The sequence below is a fragment of the Bombus flavifrons genome, chromosome 10 (assembly GCF_040668555.2).
Source record: "Bombus flavifrons isolate JBK064 chromosome 10, iyBomFlav1_principal, whole genome shotgun sequence".
Taxonomy (NCBI): Eukaryota; Metazoa; Arthropoda; class Insecta; order Hymenoptera; family Apidae; genus Bombus; species Bombus flavifrons.
The window spans coordinates 4,511,941-4,529,492 of record NC_138451.1 but is presented as its reverse complement, the minus strand read 5'-3'; the positions used below and the strand labels follow the sequence as shown (position 1 = coordinate 4,529,492).

Genomic DNA, 17,552 nt, shown 5'->3' with positions numbered 1-17,552 from the left:
CAGTCTAACACGCATCGATAAAATTACGACGAATCTTAATCGTCTCTTGAAAATTTCATTTTTTCCCTTCAGTGGCTCGATTTAAAAAATTTTCCAGCCCTTTTCCTCTTGCCCTTCTTTTTTTTGTAGAATTAAATTGTAATTTGAGGCGGAGGGAAGCTGGAAATTACAATAATTATTGAAGTAAATACTGTTCAAGATTTCCCAGTATTTAGACGCGCAACGATTCGGTAGAAAATGCAATTCGGTTTTCTATGCGTCCTGAAATTTACCATGAAATTAATGTAGAAATTTTGGTTTAGGAATATACAGAAATCATGAACAATATTAACCAGAGAAATATGAAAAAATCTCAAGGGTGTTAAGAACCACCGAAGTAACACTTGTATAAAAATCACTTGTTACGTGATCAAAGTAGATGAGCAATCTGAAACATTCACGTTCTCCATAGAAAAACGTGCCGTGCTCATTGACGGACAATTGGATGCAAGACATTCTTCAACTTATATCGTGATTCATCTTTTTCACTGTAATTCATATTTACGGATACGATCAAAAAGACGTTAAAACATGTCCCAGGTGATCGACATCACCCTGTTTTAGGGTCGCTGTGGCAGCAACGACGAGTCGTCAACAAAAGGCACCATCTTGTTTTATTTGCTTACAAACGACGGACGCCCGTGTGAAATTCTAAAAGAATCGACAGCATAGAATTTGTTTTAAATACACTTCTTAAATGACAATACGAATGTCGGATTCATTTCCGTTGAAGTTGTACAAAAGATACGATCGCACCAATTTTTCTTGGAATTGTAATTCATATATCGTTTTTTTCTTAGACTGGACACTTTTTTCCAAGACAAAGAAAAACAGGAAGAAGAACCAAGAAATTCATTCTCATTACGTACGGCTGGTAAAGGACTGGATGACTTATATCCGGATTTTTTCATAGGCATCTTCGAGTGTGCATAAATCGTGTTTAACGTTCCTTAAGTATAAATCTGTAGCAGTATCAAAATAGTAAAAATGGTGCATATGAAGACCATGAGCACGGGTAGGACCAGAATGAATCGGACTGAGCGGCGTAAGCCGCTAGGCTCTTGTCATACAACCTGTTCACCTGACTCTATAGAGTCGAATAGGGGTCGTTCAGCTTGCGGATCGTTGTTCGCCGACGATGCTGTACCTCCACCACCGTTCGAACTTTCTCTCCTGGTTTTGCTCGTACCAGAGAAGCATAAGCAACCGGACTGATTGCGATTTCTCTTCAACGTCGGCTTATTTTCGCGGTCACGTTCCGCCAAACATTTTTGGTAGTAATCGTAGTCTTTTAAATACCTGTTGAGTAAATAATTAATTAATTTTTATTTTCATTAGATTAGCAATTTCGTTTTGTCACAGATACAACTATGTATGACTAAACTTTAATGGATGCACAGGAAAAAATATATATTAATTTGATCAATATGTGTTCATAACTCATCCAGAACGATTGTAATTGAAATAAAATTGCTGTGCAACTAAAGTTCTTTTTAGTCTTAAAATTCTGCGCTTTGAAGAGTTAAATAATTAATCGCTAATTTTAGATTCTATATGTAAAATACGGACCATACTGGAGGCCATCGATGCTCGTTCAAATATTCCTGGTTCTCCGGATGCAGAAGGCGTACGCTTCGCGGAGACATTTTGCACAACTTGTTGTAATTGACGCACAAGTGGTTCATACACCAGTCAGCTAGTTGATCGGCATTATGCAACTGCGACATGCAAATTGACGAGTAAACTATCAGAAGATGTTAGATTCATCGATCATGTACAGGTCATTGAAGAAACAGCTGACCTTGCACGGTTCCAGCAGTCTCAGACAGTTCTCCACGGCCTCGTTTCCCTCGTTCTGAGACAATCTCCCGAGATCTTCGATCACTCTGCTCTCGACCAAGTTCACCAGTCGTTGCAAACAAAGACGATTTGCCAATTCTAAGAGGTTCAAGCACCTGGCAGAGGAAATTGCTGGCACTTCATCCGTATAGAGATAGCAGAGTAGTTTGTGGAACGTGTACTCGCGTACACCGGGAAACACTATCTGTTCATCGAATGTTATTGTAATTTTATTGTGATAAAATATTTTTGAAGAAGCTTCAGGAGACTGATATTTACCACTTTTGCGCTACTTTCACGAAAATCTCCGGAGAACATGGCCTTCATTACATCACATCGGGCAGTGAGTATCGCTTTGTGGGCTGGAACACTTCCATCGTCTAGTTCAAATATAACATCAGCGAAGAGTCCTAAAAGAAATCATATTTTGTCATCGAAAATGAGAAAAAATTATTTTAAATTAATTTTTAATATTATTAGACTGCAGATGTTTTGCTTATTATATTTCATTAATACAGTACCTTGTTCTAGACAAATGTCTTCCAAACGTTGCCTCACCACTTGCTTATACCTATTATTAAGATCATTATTAAACTGATCTCTTGTTTGTAAAGTCCCAAGCACCATCAATAATTGCGGAAGCTCCAAGAATTCCGCCGCTTGTCTAATCTCCTATATGTGAACGAAAGAGGAATGAATCGATATTCCTATGTAATAGAAAAATAAGCATGAAATGAGAGTTTTAGAATCCATTTTTACATTGTCAGCTGAAAAAAAGTTGATAATGTTTTTCATGCACCTGTGACCGATGAAATCTCAATTGTTTAATGATCCTCGTATTTAAAAATATGTATTTTCAAATCCTCTGCATAAATTATGCATAATACTTTATGAGTCATTGGATACTACTGTATAGAAATTATATTTTCATTACTTAATGTCTTTATCAAGGCTTTTTTTTAGAAAAGAAACATGCTAAAATGATGATAAATATGACAATGACCTAACAAATTGACTTTAGGAATCCGTGAATCGATATTTTCCATTTAGCTAAATATCTCTACGTTGTGCGTGCGTGTAATATGTGTTCGTGTGGATATGTGTGCTTGTGTCAGCAAACGTATTTCACATTGTACTAACCAGTAGAAGCCCGATAGGAGCTGTCTGAAAGAATAGATCCGCGTTAGTTCCCGCATACCGAACTCGTGTTTAAACTTTAAACTTACTATTTGCATAAAGTATTCCTTCGACAAAGAAAATACATTTACTCTACGGGTTAACTCCTATCCAAAATAATATAACAACCTACTACTGGGTATACAAATATTACATAATTACTTTATTTATATGATTTTCTGGAATTCCTAGCATCGACCTAATTTCCTAAAAAATATTAACCAGTTGCTTCGAAAGCTGTTCAGATAGGTTTACCTTTAGTACATTTGTATCATAAGAAATACACGCATAAGATTTATTTATCAATTACTGTATATATTAAGTTATTTTTTTAATGCAGTAATGACATCGAAAGGAAAATGGATGTATAAAAGCTATTATATCAACTAAAAAAAAAAATGTTAGATGGCCCACGGGTGTACCTGCCCGCACAGGTAATTGTACCGACGCAACGTACTTGTAGATCGTGATACCGTTTATCCAAGCTGCCCATGTAAATGAATTGCAAGCACTGCTGCATCGCCTGAGGTGTAATTAGTTTAGACAGCGTCACCACGGTCGTTGGTTGCTGCATTCCATTTGTATTTTCAGTCTATAATTTAATTGAACAAAAAAAGGAAACTAATTAGGATCTTATTATTATGTAACTCGAATAAACAAATTCTTATTAATTTATTTACTCTGGTTTTCATACTTATAGAGACTTACCAAGCATACACGGATGTTCTGGAAGGCAGGATGATTAAGTTCTCTAGTAGCTCCAGGTGGTTTCTTTTGGTTGTCCACCGTGGGCAGTACTTGGAAGCTTGAACGTCGCTTCAGTTGTTCCCAAACTCTACAATATGATTTTCACAATTTGGTTAATTGTGTATAACGTCATTGCAATACCATATAAGAGGCTTGGAAATTTACAAAATTTAGGAAATTATTCAAGATAAGTTATCAACTATCGAGTATCACTATGCGATATTATATGATAGGTATTAATAATCCTTTTTTGAGTGAATAATGTATGGAATAATACTTGCTATGCTTTTAAAAGTTATTATTAAAATACAAATATAAAGCTAACAATCTGTTTTTAAATATTAGAATGAATAATAGACAATTAAAAATTTCCAGACAATAATGTATATTATAATTTGAACAGATTTGCTCAATGAACTCACTTTGCAGGTTTTGATTGATCGATACGAATGAGGCATTCGGTGTCATCGTTGAAGTCACCGACCGTTGCTTCGCCGAATGTACTCACCTTAATACAATTTTTTTAGAAATGTTTGCAAGTAAAATACAAACAATAATTTAAAAAATAAGAGGATAATAAGAAACAGAGAATACCATGCTAGATTCGCTAGAGCTTCGAGGTGTTTGTTCCTGAACGAGTTCCATAGAGAAAAGTCGATGGAACGCGGGCGATGCTGCGGCTAAAAGACACCTGTGAGCGGAAAACGTGCAGTTTCCGGCTATCAAAGTCACGTCAGTGTGAACTGGTTTTGTCCACAACGTTTTCATGTTTTCTTCGTAAGTGCTTGTCGCCAGACACACTTCCGGTGGTACAGGTTTTGGTGGACAAAACGGTGCCTGAAATATAATATGATCTATTAATTTAAATAAATTAAATTATCCTCTGTTAAATTAATCTTTTTCCAAACTGGTTTTTTTAATAAACATGTGAATTTTCTAGGAAAGCTTACCTGAAGAAGAGGCCTTTGCACCCTCTTCAAGTTCGTCATCCAAAATCGTTGTTGGCGACGCGCGATTAAGGCAGCGCGTATTGAATTCTCGAAGACTTCGTTAACACCGTAATATGTAAAGACGCTAGTCTCATAATAGCAAACACCAAGCTCACGTGCAACAGCTCGAGCTTGATCAGGCATTACCAGATCGCTCTTCCTCGTGGCTCTGAAAATCAATTTATCAAAATATTAAATTAATATATTAAATACTTTAATACATTATAAATTTATAATAGATTTATAAATTTATAATGATATGCAAGTACTAATAATAATATTCAAATAGCTTAATTTTTATACAATATCATACAAATTAATACAATCTGAAGCTAAAAGGGTGTTACTCATAAAGTTATCTTTATATAATAGGATTCTGCAAAACGATCGTAAAAAAGATACTGAAAGTCACGATGAACTTTGAAAATCCCTTGGGAGTCTCCAATATGTCAAGGCTCGGAATTCTGTTCTATATCGCGTGGCACATCGAAATAAAATATTCTCCGCTATACCGTCAAGCAATATAGGTGCAAAAATTCAGTATAAATGCGGTATTTCATCGATTAAATATCCTAACGTGAGTAACTTCTCCACCTGCGAATTTACAATTCTGTTAAAACTGGTATACATATTCATATATAGCTACTACTCTACTTAGGTCACAGAAAGATGTCAATCCTATATTAGCTTAACCGTATAAACCAGTGTTTCCCAACTTACAGTTTTCCCTTCGTGTTTACGTATAAAAAGGCATTTTTAATAAAATAAAAAATATACTAAAAGCATATTTTCCAGAATATTGTTCCAAAGTGATTGAAGCCTCTCAGAAGCCTTTTGTCAGGAATCTATTGACTCTACAATCCGTCACGCTTATGCTAGTGGCTAAAATTTTTTAGTCATTTTCTCAAGTTCTTAATAATGTGATTAATTTAAAATTAATACTATAGATATCAATAGTAATTTTCTTCAGTTACTTTTGACAAGAACATCGTAGAAATTTCCTACAATAAGATATTCCAAGTTTTCTTTTAAATTTCTCAACTTTATGGAACCTATAGAGATCCCAAACTTTTGGTCAGTAGTATAATATTAGCATACCAAGAGATGGTTACTCAAGATCTCAAAATGTGCCTTTTCGTACCCGTCGGTAATCTGCCTATCTATAAACCATGCAGGATCCCTTAAGGACCCCTCTTACTCAAGAACGTCGATCGTTGTATTTTACTATGCTAAGAATTGAACAGAACTCGTTGGCTGCGGTGGTCTGCGTTGATAATATCCTCGAGATGGCGGAGAAAGGATAGTTTCTGTTTGATAAGAGGTGCAAAGGAGTCGTCCGATCGGTAAAGAGTCTACGAGACATTCGCGGAATCAATACTTTGACATACTTCGTCGAAGAGGCTGTCGTTGCATTTAAACGAGCTCCAATATAGGGTGAAGAAGTCGATTCAGGAAAGAGTGTGTTGCTTCTAAATGTGGAAAAGAGGAGACTGACTATATGTAGTTGAAGGAACAATATCGTACCTCACGAACGGACTGCGGTCACGGAAATAGCTCAGATAAGTCTCATCTCGGTACATGTAACGTAGATCGTTCTTGCAGCCCACTAACAGTACCGGAGTCTGTGGGCAGAATCGTCGTATTTCCGGATACCACATCGCCTTGCAGTTCCGTAGAGATACGGGATTTGTTATAGAGAAACATAGTAGCACAACGTCCGATCTAATTTTAAACATACGTAGAGATTAATTGTTTGATCTTTGAAAAGTTAAATATACTAATCGTGTATTCTTATATTAAAATTATGAAGTTTCAGGAGATTTATAGTTGATCAGTACTGGCTTCTAAGTGGTTCGCGTAGAAATAATAAAAAGGAGAGAAGAATAATTACAGCGTTTAAATGATAGACCACGTAGAAATAATAAAAAGGAGAGAAGAATAATTACAGCGTTTAAATGATAGACCACGTATAAAAAATTGATATCAAAATATATGAAATTATATTCTTAGAGGAATAAGAGGTAAATTCTATACTAAATATGACGGCAAACGGGATAAGTGTTAAAATAATTTATATTAGTTTTTAGAGCTATCGTAAGATAAAGCTAAAATTGTAAGTACCAACTTTACTACGATCGAAGAAGATACAAGAATATTCTGTCTGTGCGTTAAATGGTACGCTAAACACAGTGGAAATTTATGAGAAGATTTATTTGACGATTATCTTACCTGCCGTACGCGAAACGTCGATCCTTCTCGTGGTCGCCAAACGTGTCCCAAAGTCGCAAGGAAACATTCACGTTATCGACTACTTCCCAGGAACGTTCTAGGACCTAGAAAATGGACGCAAGTTGAAGTCTTTTATCTTAGTTACATTTTTATATTTAACGACTGATCTACAGTGTGCAGGAAACGAAATATGAGACTTCGAGATAAATTCGTCAAACAGTCCATTGAGCACCAACCAAAGACGCAATAACGTTCCTCAAAAGCGATCAGACGAAACTGGCCAAACCAGAAATCTACGCAGAGATCACGATGAAAGTGAAAATACAGTACAGGTATTTGAACGCCTCTTAAATGACCTGAGGGTAAGCACCGATGCAAATATTTGCTCCCAACTTAAGAATTTTCAACTTCGACATTTACTCCTCGTTAAACGGTACATCGCGTGCGAAGCGTATTGCGTTGTCCTTTCAAAATTAAAACAATGATTACTACTAACAAATTGGAGGTCACGATTCACAAATTCTACCAAACCCAATCTACATGGAAGATAAAAATTACAACCAACGAACTATATCGCATTTAATCTCTACTAAAGTTAGACACTACGACTTAGCGAATAACATCGAACGCTACTCCATGAACTCACGTCCTTGTAGATTCTATACTGGTCGATGGCCCAGACGGTGGGCACGTGAGTCGTCAAGAGTTGCGACAGCGACACGTGTTTGTTACAGGCTCTCGCACAGATCAGCCTGGTCTTTCCAACTGCCGTATCGCCGACAACCACGCACTTGACCAGTTCCTGATGCGGCTGCTCATTGTCCATCACCGACAATCTCCCCTGTTCATCCAATATGCCCTCCTCTCACGTGCCAGGTCGTCCGAAATCGCGATTTCCTCCGTTGCTACCGTTTCGTCAGTCGAATGGCACAATGTCCACATCCGATCTTCACCGTGAAAGATGACGCCGCGTTGATCCTGGCGGTCTGTTCCCCTTAACGATGCTGAAACTGAAATCGTAAAGAAAAATCGTAACCATACGATTGGTCAATGGATCCACGTACGCGATGTCCTTGGAAGAATTCTAGGAATGATCTAATCGTTGCTTGGAAATTGCAAGGAAAAGAATGGTGCAGGCATGAGGGGAAAGGTGCGAGGTTTCACGTGAGAATAAAGTTGGTACCGGTTACGTCGCGTGACAGTCTGAATTCTACTTGTAATGCACCGCGCGCTTTCAGTGCGTTTGATCTTTCATTCGACGCGGGTTCTCTGTAATCAGATTCTTCTTTTAGTCAGTTAAAAATTGTACCATAGCTTCTAAGAAAAAGATGTTCCTTCGACAAAACACAAGCTAAGGATCTGTAATACTCGAACGACTAAGCTCAACATTTTGAACAGTTCGATACACGATATGTTTCTTGATCGAAAGTTAAAAAGACGCTGATAACGATGCAGACAACGGTGCAGACACGATGTCGATCGGTCACGTAGGCGTAGGTATTTTAAGCTTACGTGCAACGTTCAGACGTCCAGGCACCGTAAATATACATGTATACGCAGAATGCCTATTGATTTGACCCCGTAAGCGGCTTCTCTATATTTAGTATCGAACGTTCGTAACTTCAACCTCAACCCCGCCTATCACCTTAACCCTGAACCAAGCCATGGACACTAACTAGGAATTCTCACGTTCATACGAGCTTCAACAACAGGATGACACCGTCGTTGATCGCGTCAGCCGCTTTTAAACGAACTTCGAAGCTTCGTTTTATCTGGTTTACACCGAATTTCACCGAAACTTACCAGAGTATGTATTTATATCGGAGCACCAAAGTCAGATATTTTCTAAGCAATGCGTGACGTTTATTTCGGGTATGTGGATGTCAATTTGAACGTCGAAATCGTTAGATTTGTTAATTCGCGAGATCGTTGAGTCAATCGAGAGTTGGTTTCCTTCGTTACGTTTGAGAAGGTGTTCTTTCTGATACGTTGAATCAAGGATTTTCTTCTTTCATGCTATCAATCATTCTTTCGAAATAAACGCTTTTTATACATATGTCCGGTCGAATAGAAAATCAGATTGAAATCAGACATAAAAAGTGCATTAAAAAAGTAAAGAAACTGCGTTTACCAGTGAAACAATTACTATCGCATGACAGGTGAGACAATCGCATGACGTGAGAAACAACTTTATCCCATCCCTGACTAGACTATAAAATCGTATTTCAAGCGAACACGTCGATAACCGGTGCTAGGTGACAGCGTCTATACGTGTATGCAGAACAATCAGAATGAGTCACAACGTAAAAGTCGAAACTGTGGCCCGCTCGATACATTGGCCCGTGCCGAGCGCCTCTTCCTTTCGTGATCCGACTCTGTGAATGAATTTACTCCGACAATAAGAATCTCATTTTACCCATCAAACGTCGCCGAGGAATCGATTGCTGGGAAGATAAAATATCTCTCACGTTCATACAGACGTAGGAAAATTCTTAACTTAATTGACTTAACTTAATTAATTAACTTAATTTGCAAATTCATTTAAAATCTATTTTTAAGCTTTAACTAGGATATTAATATTGGTATGATCTCGTTTCGATACAGAGCTAAAACGATTTTTTTTAGACAAATGCTGAACCTAAATTAATTTTCTTTTGCTCGTATCTCTACCTATTCTAATCGTTGAAGTGAACAACGTACATACAACGAGCTTCTCAGAAATCAAATCAATCAACTCTATTTCTTCTAAGTTTCTAATTTCTTAATTATTTCTCGAAAAACTTGTCCTATTAATTAAGTTAAGATAATGAAACACAAATCATATTGTGTAAAGGATTAAATGTGAATACCGAGGGGTTTAAACGTTTCGAGAGAGCAGTTTGGCGGACTATTTCTCCGACAAGAAACAATTTTGCTCGGCCATCGCACGCTAGCCAAGCCTTTGCAGTCAAGGGACTTCCCAAGAAATTTCTTTCACCGCGGGAGAGGAAAGAAGAAAAAAGAAAAGGAGATGAAGTTTGGAAGGGTCGGACGATCGATAATCGCGGAACGTTCGCGAATCGCATGACTACTTATGCATCGACAATTAAATGTCGTTTCCTCTGTTGCAGCTCGTGAATTGTCGTCGACTTTTTACAAGGTCTTATCGATCTGCGATGCTTGACGTGGCACACGAAGATTTCCACTGTTTACGGTGAATTACCGAGCGACCGGAAACGATCAACGATTCGTAGGGCGAAGAGGATACTCGATGCCGCTGCACTTGAACTTATCGCACGATCGTTAACGCGACCTAGAAATAGGTGCATTGATTTTCACGTCGACTTATCCAGACGTTCTAATTATTAATAGACTGCAAATATCCACGCATCTACGCGAAATTAGAACGTGCAAGGATATACAAAATATGCAAATATTGATCGGATCGTTATAGCATTTCTGACATCAGTGAAATCTGTCGTCTCGTAAGATCACCATTATAAATGAAAGTACATAGCATATTTAAAAAATCATCGTTTTTAACATATATTTGTTGAACTTTTCAAAGGAAATAATATGAATTTTGTCAAGCTTCCAATTGATCGAACGTAAATTCCCTGATAATAAATTACACGATAACGTCGATAAATATTCTCATCGAGAATTACTTGAATTTTTGTGTAACTTAGTTTGCATCGAAACGTGCGGTTTACGATTCCCCGAAGTACTAACTTCCTATTACTTTCAGTTTTCTATATTACTGATTAAAATTTGTTTACGAGTGTCATTAGTTCGCGAACGGTACTATTCTACTCGTTTTCGTTTCATCTCAGCAGGGTGAACGTTAATTTCGACGGTTCATTCACGACGAAGAGCACTTCGGGTATTACGCGACGGCTTTGAATGAAACTTCGCAACTAGGTCGAGGCTCGGAAGGTATCAGAAAATGATTTCGTCCGAAAAGCATTTAAACTCTCGAATACCCTCGATACTTAGAGAAACTGACAATTCCCTTTCTAGACAGGTAGAGTAAATTTGAGTAAATTAAAGATAGGATTGTGTAGCCGTCATTATCTCATAAAACGAAAGAAAAATTCGTGACAAATCTTTCAACACGTCTTTCATTCTTCCTCGATAAAAAACGAACCTAAAACTTGATTTATTATAAATTACAATTCTAGGGAGATTCTAGGGAAAACTTAAGTAAGCCTATTAATTCGTTTAAGTAACGAAAGCTTAGCATATTTAGATCTAACTAATTGGTATTTAAATAAGTTAGTTAAAAAATTGATGTATATCTTTATATCCGTCTGAATGATTTGTAGCCTACAAATTTATTTATAGTCTATCTTCAACTTCCTCTTAAAAAGTTCAATTCCCATTCAGTATTCATCTACAGGAACGTCTATTTCTTCGAGCTAGACTCTACAAATTTTTCTTTCGTGAGTATCGTATTGACTTTAACCCACGATTACAATAATTATGCTAATTTTCGTCTTATTCGAGCGATTTTATCGAGAACCGGTCGATGAAATGCCTAAACGTAAACGCCAAGGTGACATGGACACGTATTGCGTGTGGAAGATCCGTTGACGCATTGCAGAAGAACAAAATTATCGGGAGAGGTCAGCAAAACGACCGAGAAAAAGGTAGAACAGTGCATAAAAAAGGAATGTTAAAAAAAATAAAAAAGAAAGAAAAAAATGGTGGCGCATTTGAACCGACGGAGAACAGCATTCGTCCCTGCTCGGCCGGTAAATCAATTTCGTCGAAGGACGATTTAAGAGTGCGAGAATTGCGGCGGGGTCAACGAGCCACGCAGCGGCCACATTAATTAAGTAAACGCTGCTCCTATTGCCGACCTCTTTCAGCGGCTAATCGCTTTCGACGCTCGTGCGATTATGTTCACTACGAATATCCAGAAATTCATTTCTGACGCTGTTTGTTTTTTATATTTCGTAAATTGGATGATAGTTGGTTAATAATTCAGAGCTTTTGTGTCATCGGTTTTCCAGGATAACGAAAGTAAACCTTCCTAAAAACGTAAAAACGTGAATTTGCATAAATATCTGTAGTCTAGTAGTATTGAATGTCTATATTAAATGCTATTTAGAAAATACGATTGTTCTAATTTTTTGCTAAACATTCTTAATCTTTATTAAAGAACGATGTTTATCAATTCTTACTTCTCCGTTTTCCTTTCTGTTGCTGCTATTGCCCATACCTCTGCAGACTTCAAAGATATACAACGTAATAAATATTATTTAATTCTTATTTGTTGGTTTTATACCATGTATGCATACATTCATGCGTGCATAGCATACGTATCAAATGTAAACTGAAATAAGTATATGTAAATAAATCTTACATAAAAACATATTTATTTGCCTATTAATAGAATATAATCAATCACGAAATGTCAAAGAATAATAGAAATCTTACGCTCACATAAGATTAAAAAAAAGAATCATGGAAGAAAATTAATTGTTGAATTTAAAAAAAATTAATCAAAAGAGATTAAAGTCGTAATAGTAACACAAATACTATTTTTCTACATCAATCATTTTACTCTAATTGAAAGTATTGTTAAAATTTCGCATTTCTTTCGGCATGGAACGTGTTAACCGGAAGTCGCTAACTATAAGTATTCCCATCAGCTGTTGACGAACAGTGTGGGGCCTGTGTTACAATTTACTTTCAGAGTATCGTCATTTTTGCAATTTTTATATATTAAAAGATGAAATTAGATAATCATATAGAGTGTATATAATATAACGAGGAAAAATTCATATATGATCACTTGGAGCAGTATTACGCCAGGGACACGGGCTGCACGGCTGCACGCAGTGTGGTCTCTTACATAAGTTAGAACAGAGGTTAGAAAGAGAAGCATAGAGAATACGTTCGACCGATATGAATAGTTGACACGATGTTTTCACTTGACTGCGGTTATCATCAGAAAACGAAGCTCTGTCTGCGTAAGTAATCCTTTCAAAATTTTCATAAACGATCAAATAGATAGTTAACTATTAACGATCAATGGTGCGTTCATTAAACCAACGAGGATTGAACGATTAAACGTCATCGCGATACACAAATTTAAAATTGTATCACTTACCAAGTTAGAAGATGGTTGATTTATTTGACAAACGATTCTCAAATCTGGCAGTGTTCTTTTTTATCTTTAGGTCTTCGGAAGTACACTCACTACCAATTCAACATGAAGAAATCGAGAACAATGTTTTGTCAACGATCACCAATCCAATTAATACGAAGATTAACGCTGGTTCCCTTAAACACGTTGAAACGCGAAAACACGCGAAAATATTGAAACGCGAGGAAAGTTAACAGGCTGAACCATCTACGTCCGCAACGTATACGTATACTGACAGCTACGTAGACGAAACAAGTCTCATAAATGCACGAAATCACGTCTACTCACACGCACTGTGATACTCAGATCGGATTATGTCTTCGTTGATAGAAGACGAATCCATAAACTCGCGTTTCACAAACGTACAGCGAGATTCTGCGAGACGAAATGAAACAACTAGCTGAACGAAATGACAAAAGTGAGGTTACGTAGGTCCAGACTCGATGACACGAGTTATCGAGACGCAGTCTGATAGTCGATGACTTTTATAACAGATTTCTCTCCTTTCTTCCTGTTCCTACCGTCTCTCGGATCGTGACAATGGACTAGAAGCTGCAGCGGCACGCTGCACACCCAGGACGCACCACGCAAGTTCCAGCTGACGTCCTGGCGAATCGAAGAAGTGGGGAGGGAACGGAGCAGTCAAGTGTGGTGGACAGCCCTCATGGACTTAGATCGGCCCTCGCGGCTCAAAGGTTCGTTACGCTTATCGCTTCTCTCTATATTGCCAATTCATCCGATAGTAACAGTTTGTGACAACAACAATTCTTTTTTATATTTGATATCTTAGAACTTTGTCGGACATCTTTCAATTTTTTAGGAGAAGCATAAGTGAGAAGGCAGAATTAGGGATTATTTGGTTATGTTTTGCAACCCTTTGACTATCATTGGTACCTGTACGTGATAGAAGTCAATGCTTATAGAAGGTTAAAGGTAATCACTCGCTAGATATTAATAATACACCTATGAATGCCTGTAGGTACTCCAACTGTTCTTTTTTTCCTAACAAACGAATATATTCCTATATTACTGATTTTATTTTTGGTATATGCAGAATGTAAAATGTGTAATATTAAAACAAAAGATATTGTGAATTCGTACACAGTGATTACTACCGCATTGAGCACCTCTCGTCTCCAAACACGTCGGATCAAAAGGTTACTTGAAAAATCAAGAAAATGAATGAACTTAAGTTACTCAAAATAAATGAAAGAAACGTGCAATTTTTATTCCTACAAAATAATAACAAACCAAATGGAAAAACTATACACAACTGTTCAATGACAGTTTCTTCTATGGATCGAAAGCGCGGTCGCGAAACTAGACCGTGTTAAACCGCCTAGAAATGCGTCCCGTCGTCCCGACAATGCACGTGTACTCGTTCAGAGGTACACAAGCAGCTCGATTGTCGACGGCGAACTCGTTGTGCCTCCAAGCTTCGAACGCCGCGAATCAGCAGGAGGAAGAGGGAATCACCAACGCCACAGGAAGGGAGAATCACCGAGACAGGAAAGGAGGAGAATGTAAGCTTTGGCAAGAGTTGGAACAAGAGAAAACGATCAGCAGTCAGCCAACCGCGTGAGACTGAATGAACTCGTCTCTGACCCCGACTTGCCCTGCTTCGTTCCCGAGCGACGACAACCCCAGTCTACCACCTCTTCGCCTCTTCCTCCGCAATGCCTGTTTTATCGCGAGAGATTTTTCATGTTTGCCGTTGATTATGATCAGAGCTTAATTATTGTAGCTATTAAGAAAGTTTGAATTTGATGGTGATTTAAAATGTAATATTTGGAATTTGCTTTGATCCATTTTATCCAATTTGAAATCCAACATTGCTTTTAGAATACTTAGAATACTCAAAATTTTCTGATCATTTTATTCCTTTTTTTAAATTGCAAGTATTCTTGCATTCTAAGTGATCCAGCCTTTCTTCAAAGAAATTATTCTCAAATAATTTAGTTTCACAACATGACGTTCTGCACGATTATTTTTCTGTTACAAATTAACCGCATCGCCCAATATTTCTTTCATCTTTCTTTTTACCAGCCTAATTGTATCAAGTACAAAAAACAGCCAGAATTATTTTTTCCATTTCTTAGGAAAATCATGTCATAGAATCTAGAGCTTTTATATCGACGAGTCAGTAGTTTTGATGCGGATTAGAGAGATGGAGGAGCGTTTGTCTTTGATCATCGAAATCGCAGGACTTCGATAAAGGGATATCGCAAAAGGGATATAGTCGGTGGATTACGCAAAACAGAAGTCGAGACGGGAAAATAAAGCGCGTCGAGACGGCGACACCTCGTCCACGCGCATGCCAGCCTCGCTCGTGACGTCAGAGAGCGAAAAATCAATCCACCCTGTACAGTGCGGCAGGACAGGGACGTTGTATATCTGGCCGCCATGGTCACCGTCATTGAATTAGCCGAATTAATTGTAGTTCGCCTAATCGATCGCCCTTGGGCTAATTTGCAATTTTAGAATTCTGTCGATCATTGATATCTTGGAATGTGACGAATGTTTTGCTTTCTTGAAATGAGTTTTCAGGGAGGAAGAAGTAGAGGTGTAGATAGCTATAGATTGAAATTTTTTAGAGCCTCAGAGATGGAGGTAGAGGGTATTAATATACGAAATGTGGCTGGGATTGCTTGAACTGAAAAATGGAAAGAAAGAAGCGGGAGACCTAGTTGTTACGCGGCTCGACTTGGCAAGAAGTCCCACAAGGAAGTTGTATAAAAGATTGGAGTAGTATTCTAGTTTGAGTTTGTAAACTCATTTATGGAAGTACTGAAATGAAATTGGAATCTAGGAAGAGTTTAAGAGAAGTATGAATACATAATATACTCAATAATGAATGAAGATGACTATGATTGAATGTACATAAATGTAGAATATTGTAATATCAAAGTTACTATAGATACTTAAAATTTCAATATAAGAATTGAACATGCTACATTTTCAAGATTACAATGTTCCAACTACTTTGAAATACTTGAACATTTTTCTACGATACTATGAAATTGAAATTAATCAATAATTTCGTCTTGTTCAAATAATTTCTTTTAATTTTCAGAATAAACAGATCCAGATTAAAAAGATAATAAGATGCTATAGGTAGAGCTTGCACGTCGTGAAACGTTTCGTTACGCAATCCATTCAAACAGCACCATTTAATCGATTAATTAATTGTCCGTTCCACCTCGTTAAGATCACATATGTTGGTGTAATTGAAATAATGCTTATGTAATGCAAGACGTTACTTCGGAAGATAGGGATGCCGATCGTTTTCCCATAATGCACAAATGAATCCCAGGTTGCGCGATATACAAGCTAACAAACGCTGGAAAACATATTTCAACGAGTGTTATTAATTGTAGAATACTTTATTCAATCCAATCGCGATGCACCTTCCCACAGTAATCGAATCGACATGCTGACGTCGGACATCTCAACGACCAATGACTCAGAGGTAACGCGTTTTATATCTTTTTGTTCCATTCTAGGATATTTTAAAAAATATAAATCAGCAATTCTATGGTTAAGCAAATATATAAATTCACAAATGTGACGACTGTCTAATTGGACCTAAAAAAATCAAAGGTAGATTTTCAGCGTAAAGTTCTTTGAAAATTTTCTATAATAGTTCTTAGAGAGTTTTGAAAGCTAAAATATATACATATATATATATATTATCTTTTTGTATTTTCAAAAAGACATTTTTTTGTTTTTTAATTTCTCTGCGCCTTATAGATTTCCTATCCTCTCTATATTCTAAATTACTCACCTGTTATCCGCGTTTCCGACTAGTTCCTACTGTCGATCTCGGGAAAGCAAACTGTTTTATGCGTTCCTGGCAAACGAAGCTGCACCTTCACATGATAATTAATAAAGACTGTTTTTCTTTCGCGCCGTAGATGGTGTGTTCGAGACTTGACGCGATCGTGCAGCTTACGAGCAAACAATCCGTAAGATTGCAACCGAAAGGGATTTCTGCATTGCTGTTGTCCCGTGCCTCGGCTTGGACCACCATTAGCTCATCAAGTCCGTTAAACGGACACGAAAGAAGGCAGAGACGCCGAACGAGGCGGACTTAAGTGTCTGGAGCCGTTCGTGCAATTGTTAAGTAACAATTTAAACCGTGTATAGACTGATGAGCACAACGACTTGGTGCACGCTGCAACGCATTAATATCTGACTGCCGTCGTGTCAGATCACTAGAGCATTCATCTTGCAATTTGATTTAGAATTTGTTAAGATAATTGGAGTTATTGGTATATTAATTGATCATTTGTCCCTATAATTAAATTATTAGATGCCATTGTTAGATAATAAGTATTGGAATATTAATTAATTATTTACTGACAATCGATTGTGTAGAATAATTTTTGGCATATATGGAA

General features: G+C 37.2%; 1 protein-coding gene and 1 long non-coding RNA gene across 9 annotated transcripts; one reads left to right on the top strand and one right to left on the bottom strand.

Moving 5' to 3' along the window:
• Window positions 1-67: 67 nt before the first annotated feature.
• Window positions 68-17,105, bottom strand: RhoBTB (Rho-related BTB domain containing). 5 transcript variants are annotated; one of them, XM_069122513.1, is made up of 15 exons: window positions 16,937-17,105; window positions 7,666-8,029; window positions 7,020-7,123; window positions 6,315-6,512; window positions 4,752-4,959; window positions 4,396-4,638; window positions 4,224-4,309; window positions 3,763-3,889; window positions 3,512-3,646; window positions 3,019-3,042; window positions 2,400-2,550; window positions 2,158-2,288; window positions 1,841-2,083; window positions 1,609-1,757; window positions 68-1,338 (listed from the first exon to the last, which is right to left on the bottom strand). In XM_069122513.1, the coding sequence occupies exons 2-15, from the start codon at window positions 7,843-7,845 to the stop codon at window positions 1,104-1,106; spliced, it is 2,214 nt and encodes a 737-aa protein (XP_068978614.1). In that variant the 5' UTR covers window positions 7,846-8,029; window positions 16,937-17,105; the 3' UTR covers window positions 68-1,103. The 5 variants fall into 5 exon arrangements, with proteins under 5 accessions (XP_068978614.1, XP_068978616.1, XP_068978615.1 ...); XM_069122515.1 differs by lacking the exon at window positions 16,937-17,105 and adding an exon at window positions 14,254-14,364; XM_069122514.1 differs by lacking the exon at window positions 16,937-17,105 and adding an exon at window positions 13,117-13,257.
• On the top strand, window positions 12,669-17,197 carry LOC138184501 (uncharacterized). 4 transcript variants are annotated; one of them, XR_011174332.1, is made up of 5 exons: window positions 12,669-12,976; window positions 13,187-13,847; window positions 13,973-14,085; window positions 14,258-16,621; window positions 17,067-17,197. It is a non-coding gene; the product is annotated as an uncharacterized LOC138184501 (long non-coding RNA). The 4 variants fall into 4 exon arrangements; XR_011174330.1 differs by having other exon boundaries at window positions 13,973-16,621; XR_011174331.1 differs by having other exon boundaries at window positions 13,187-14,085.
• Window positions 17,198-17,552: the final 355 nt, after the last annotated feature.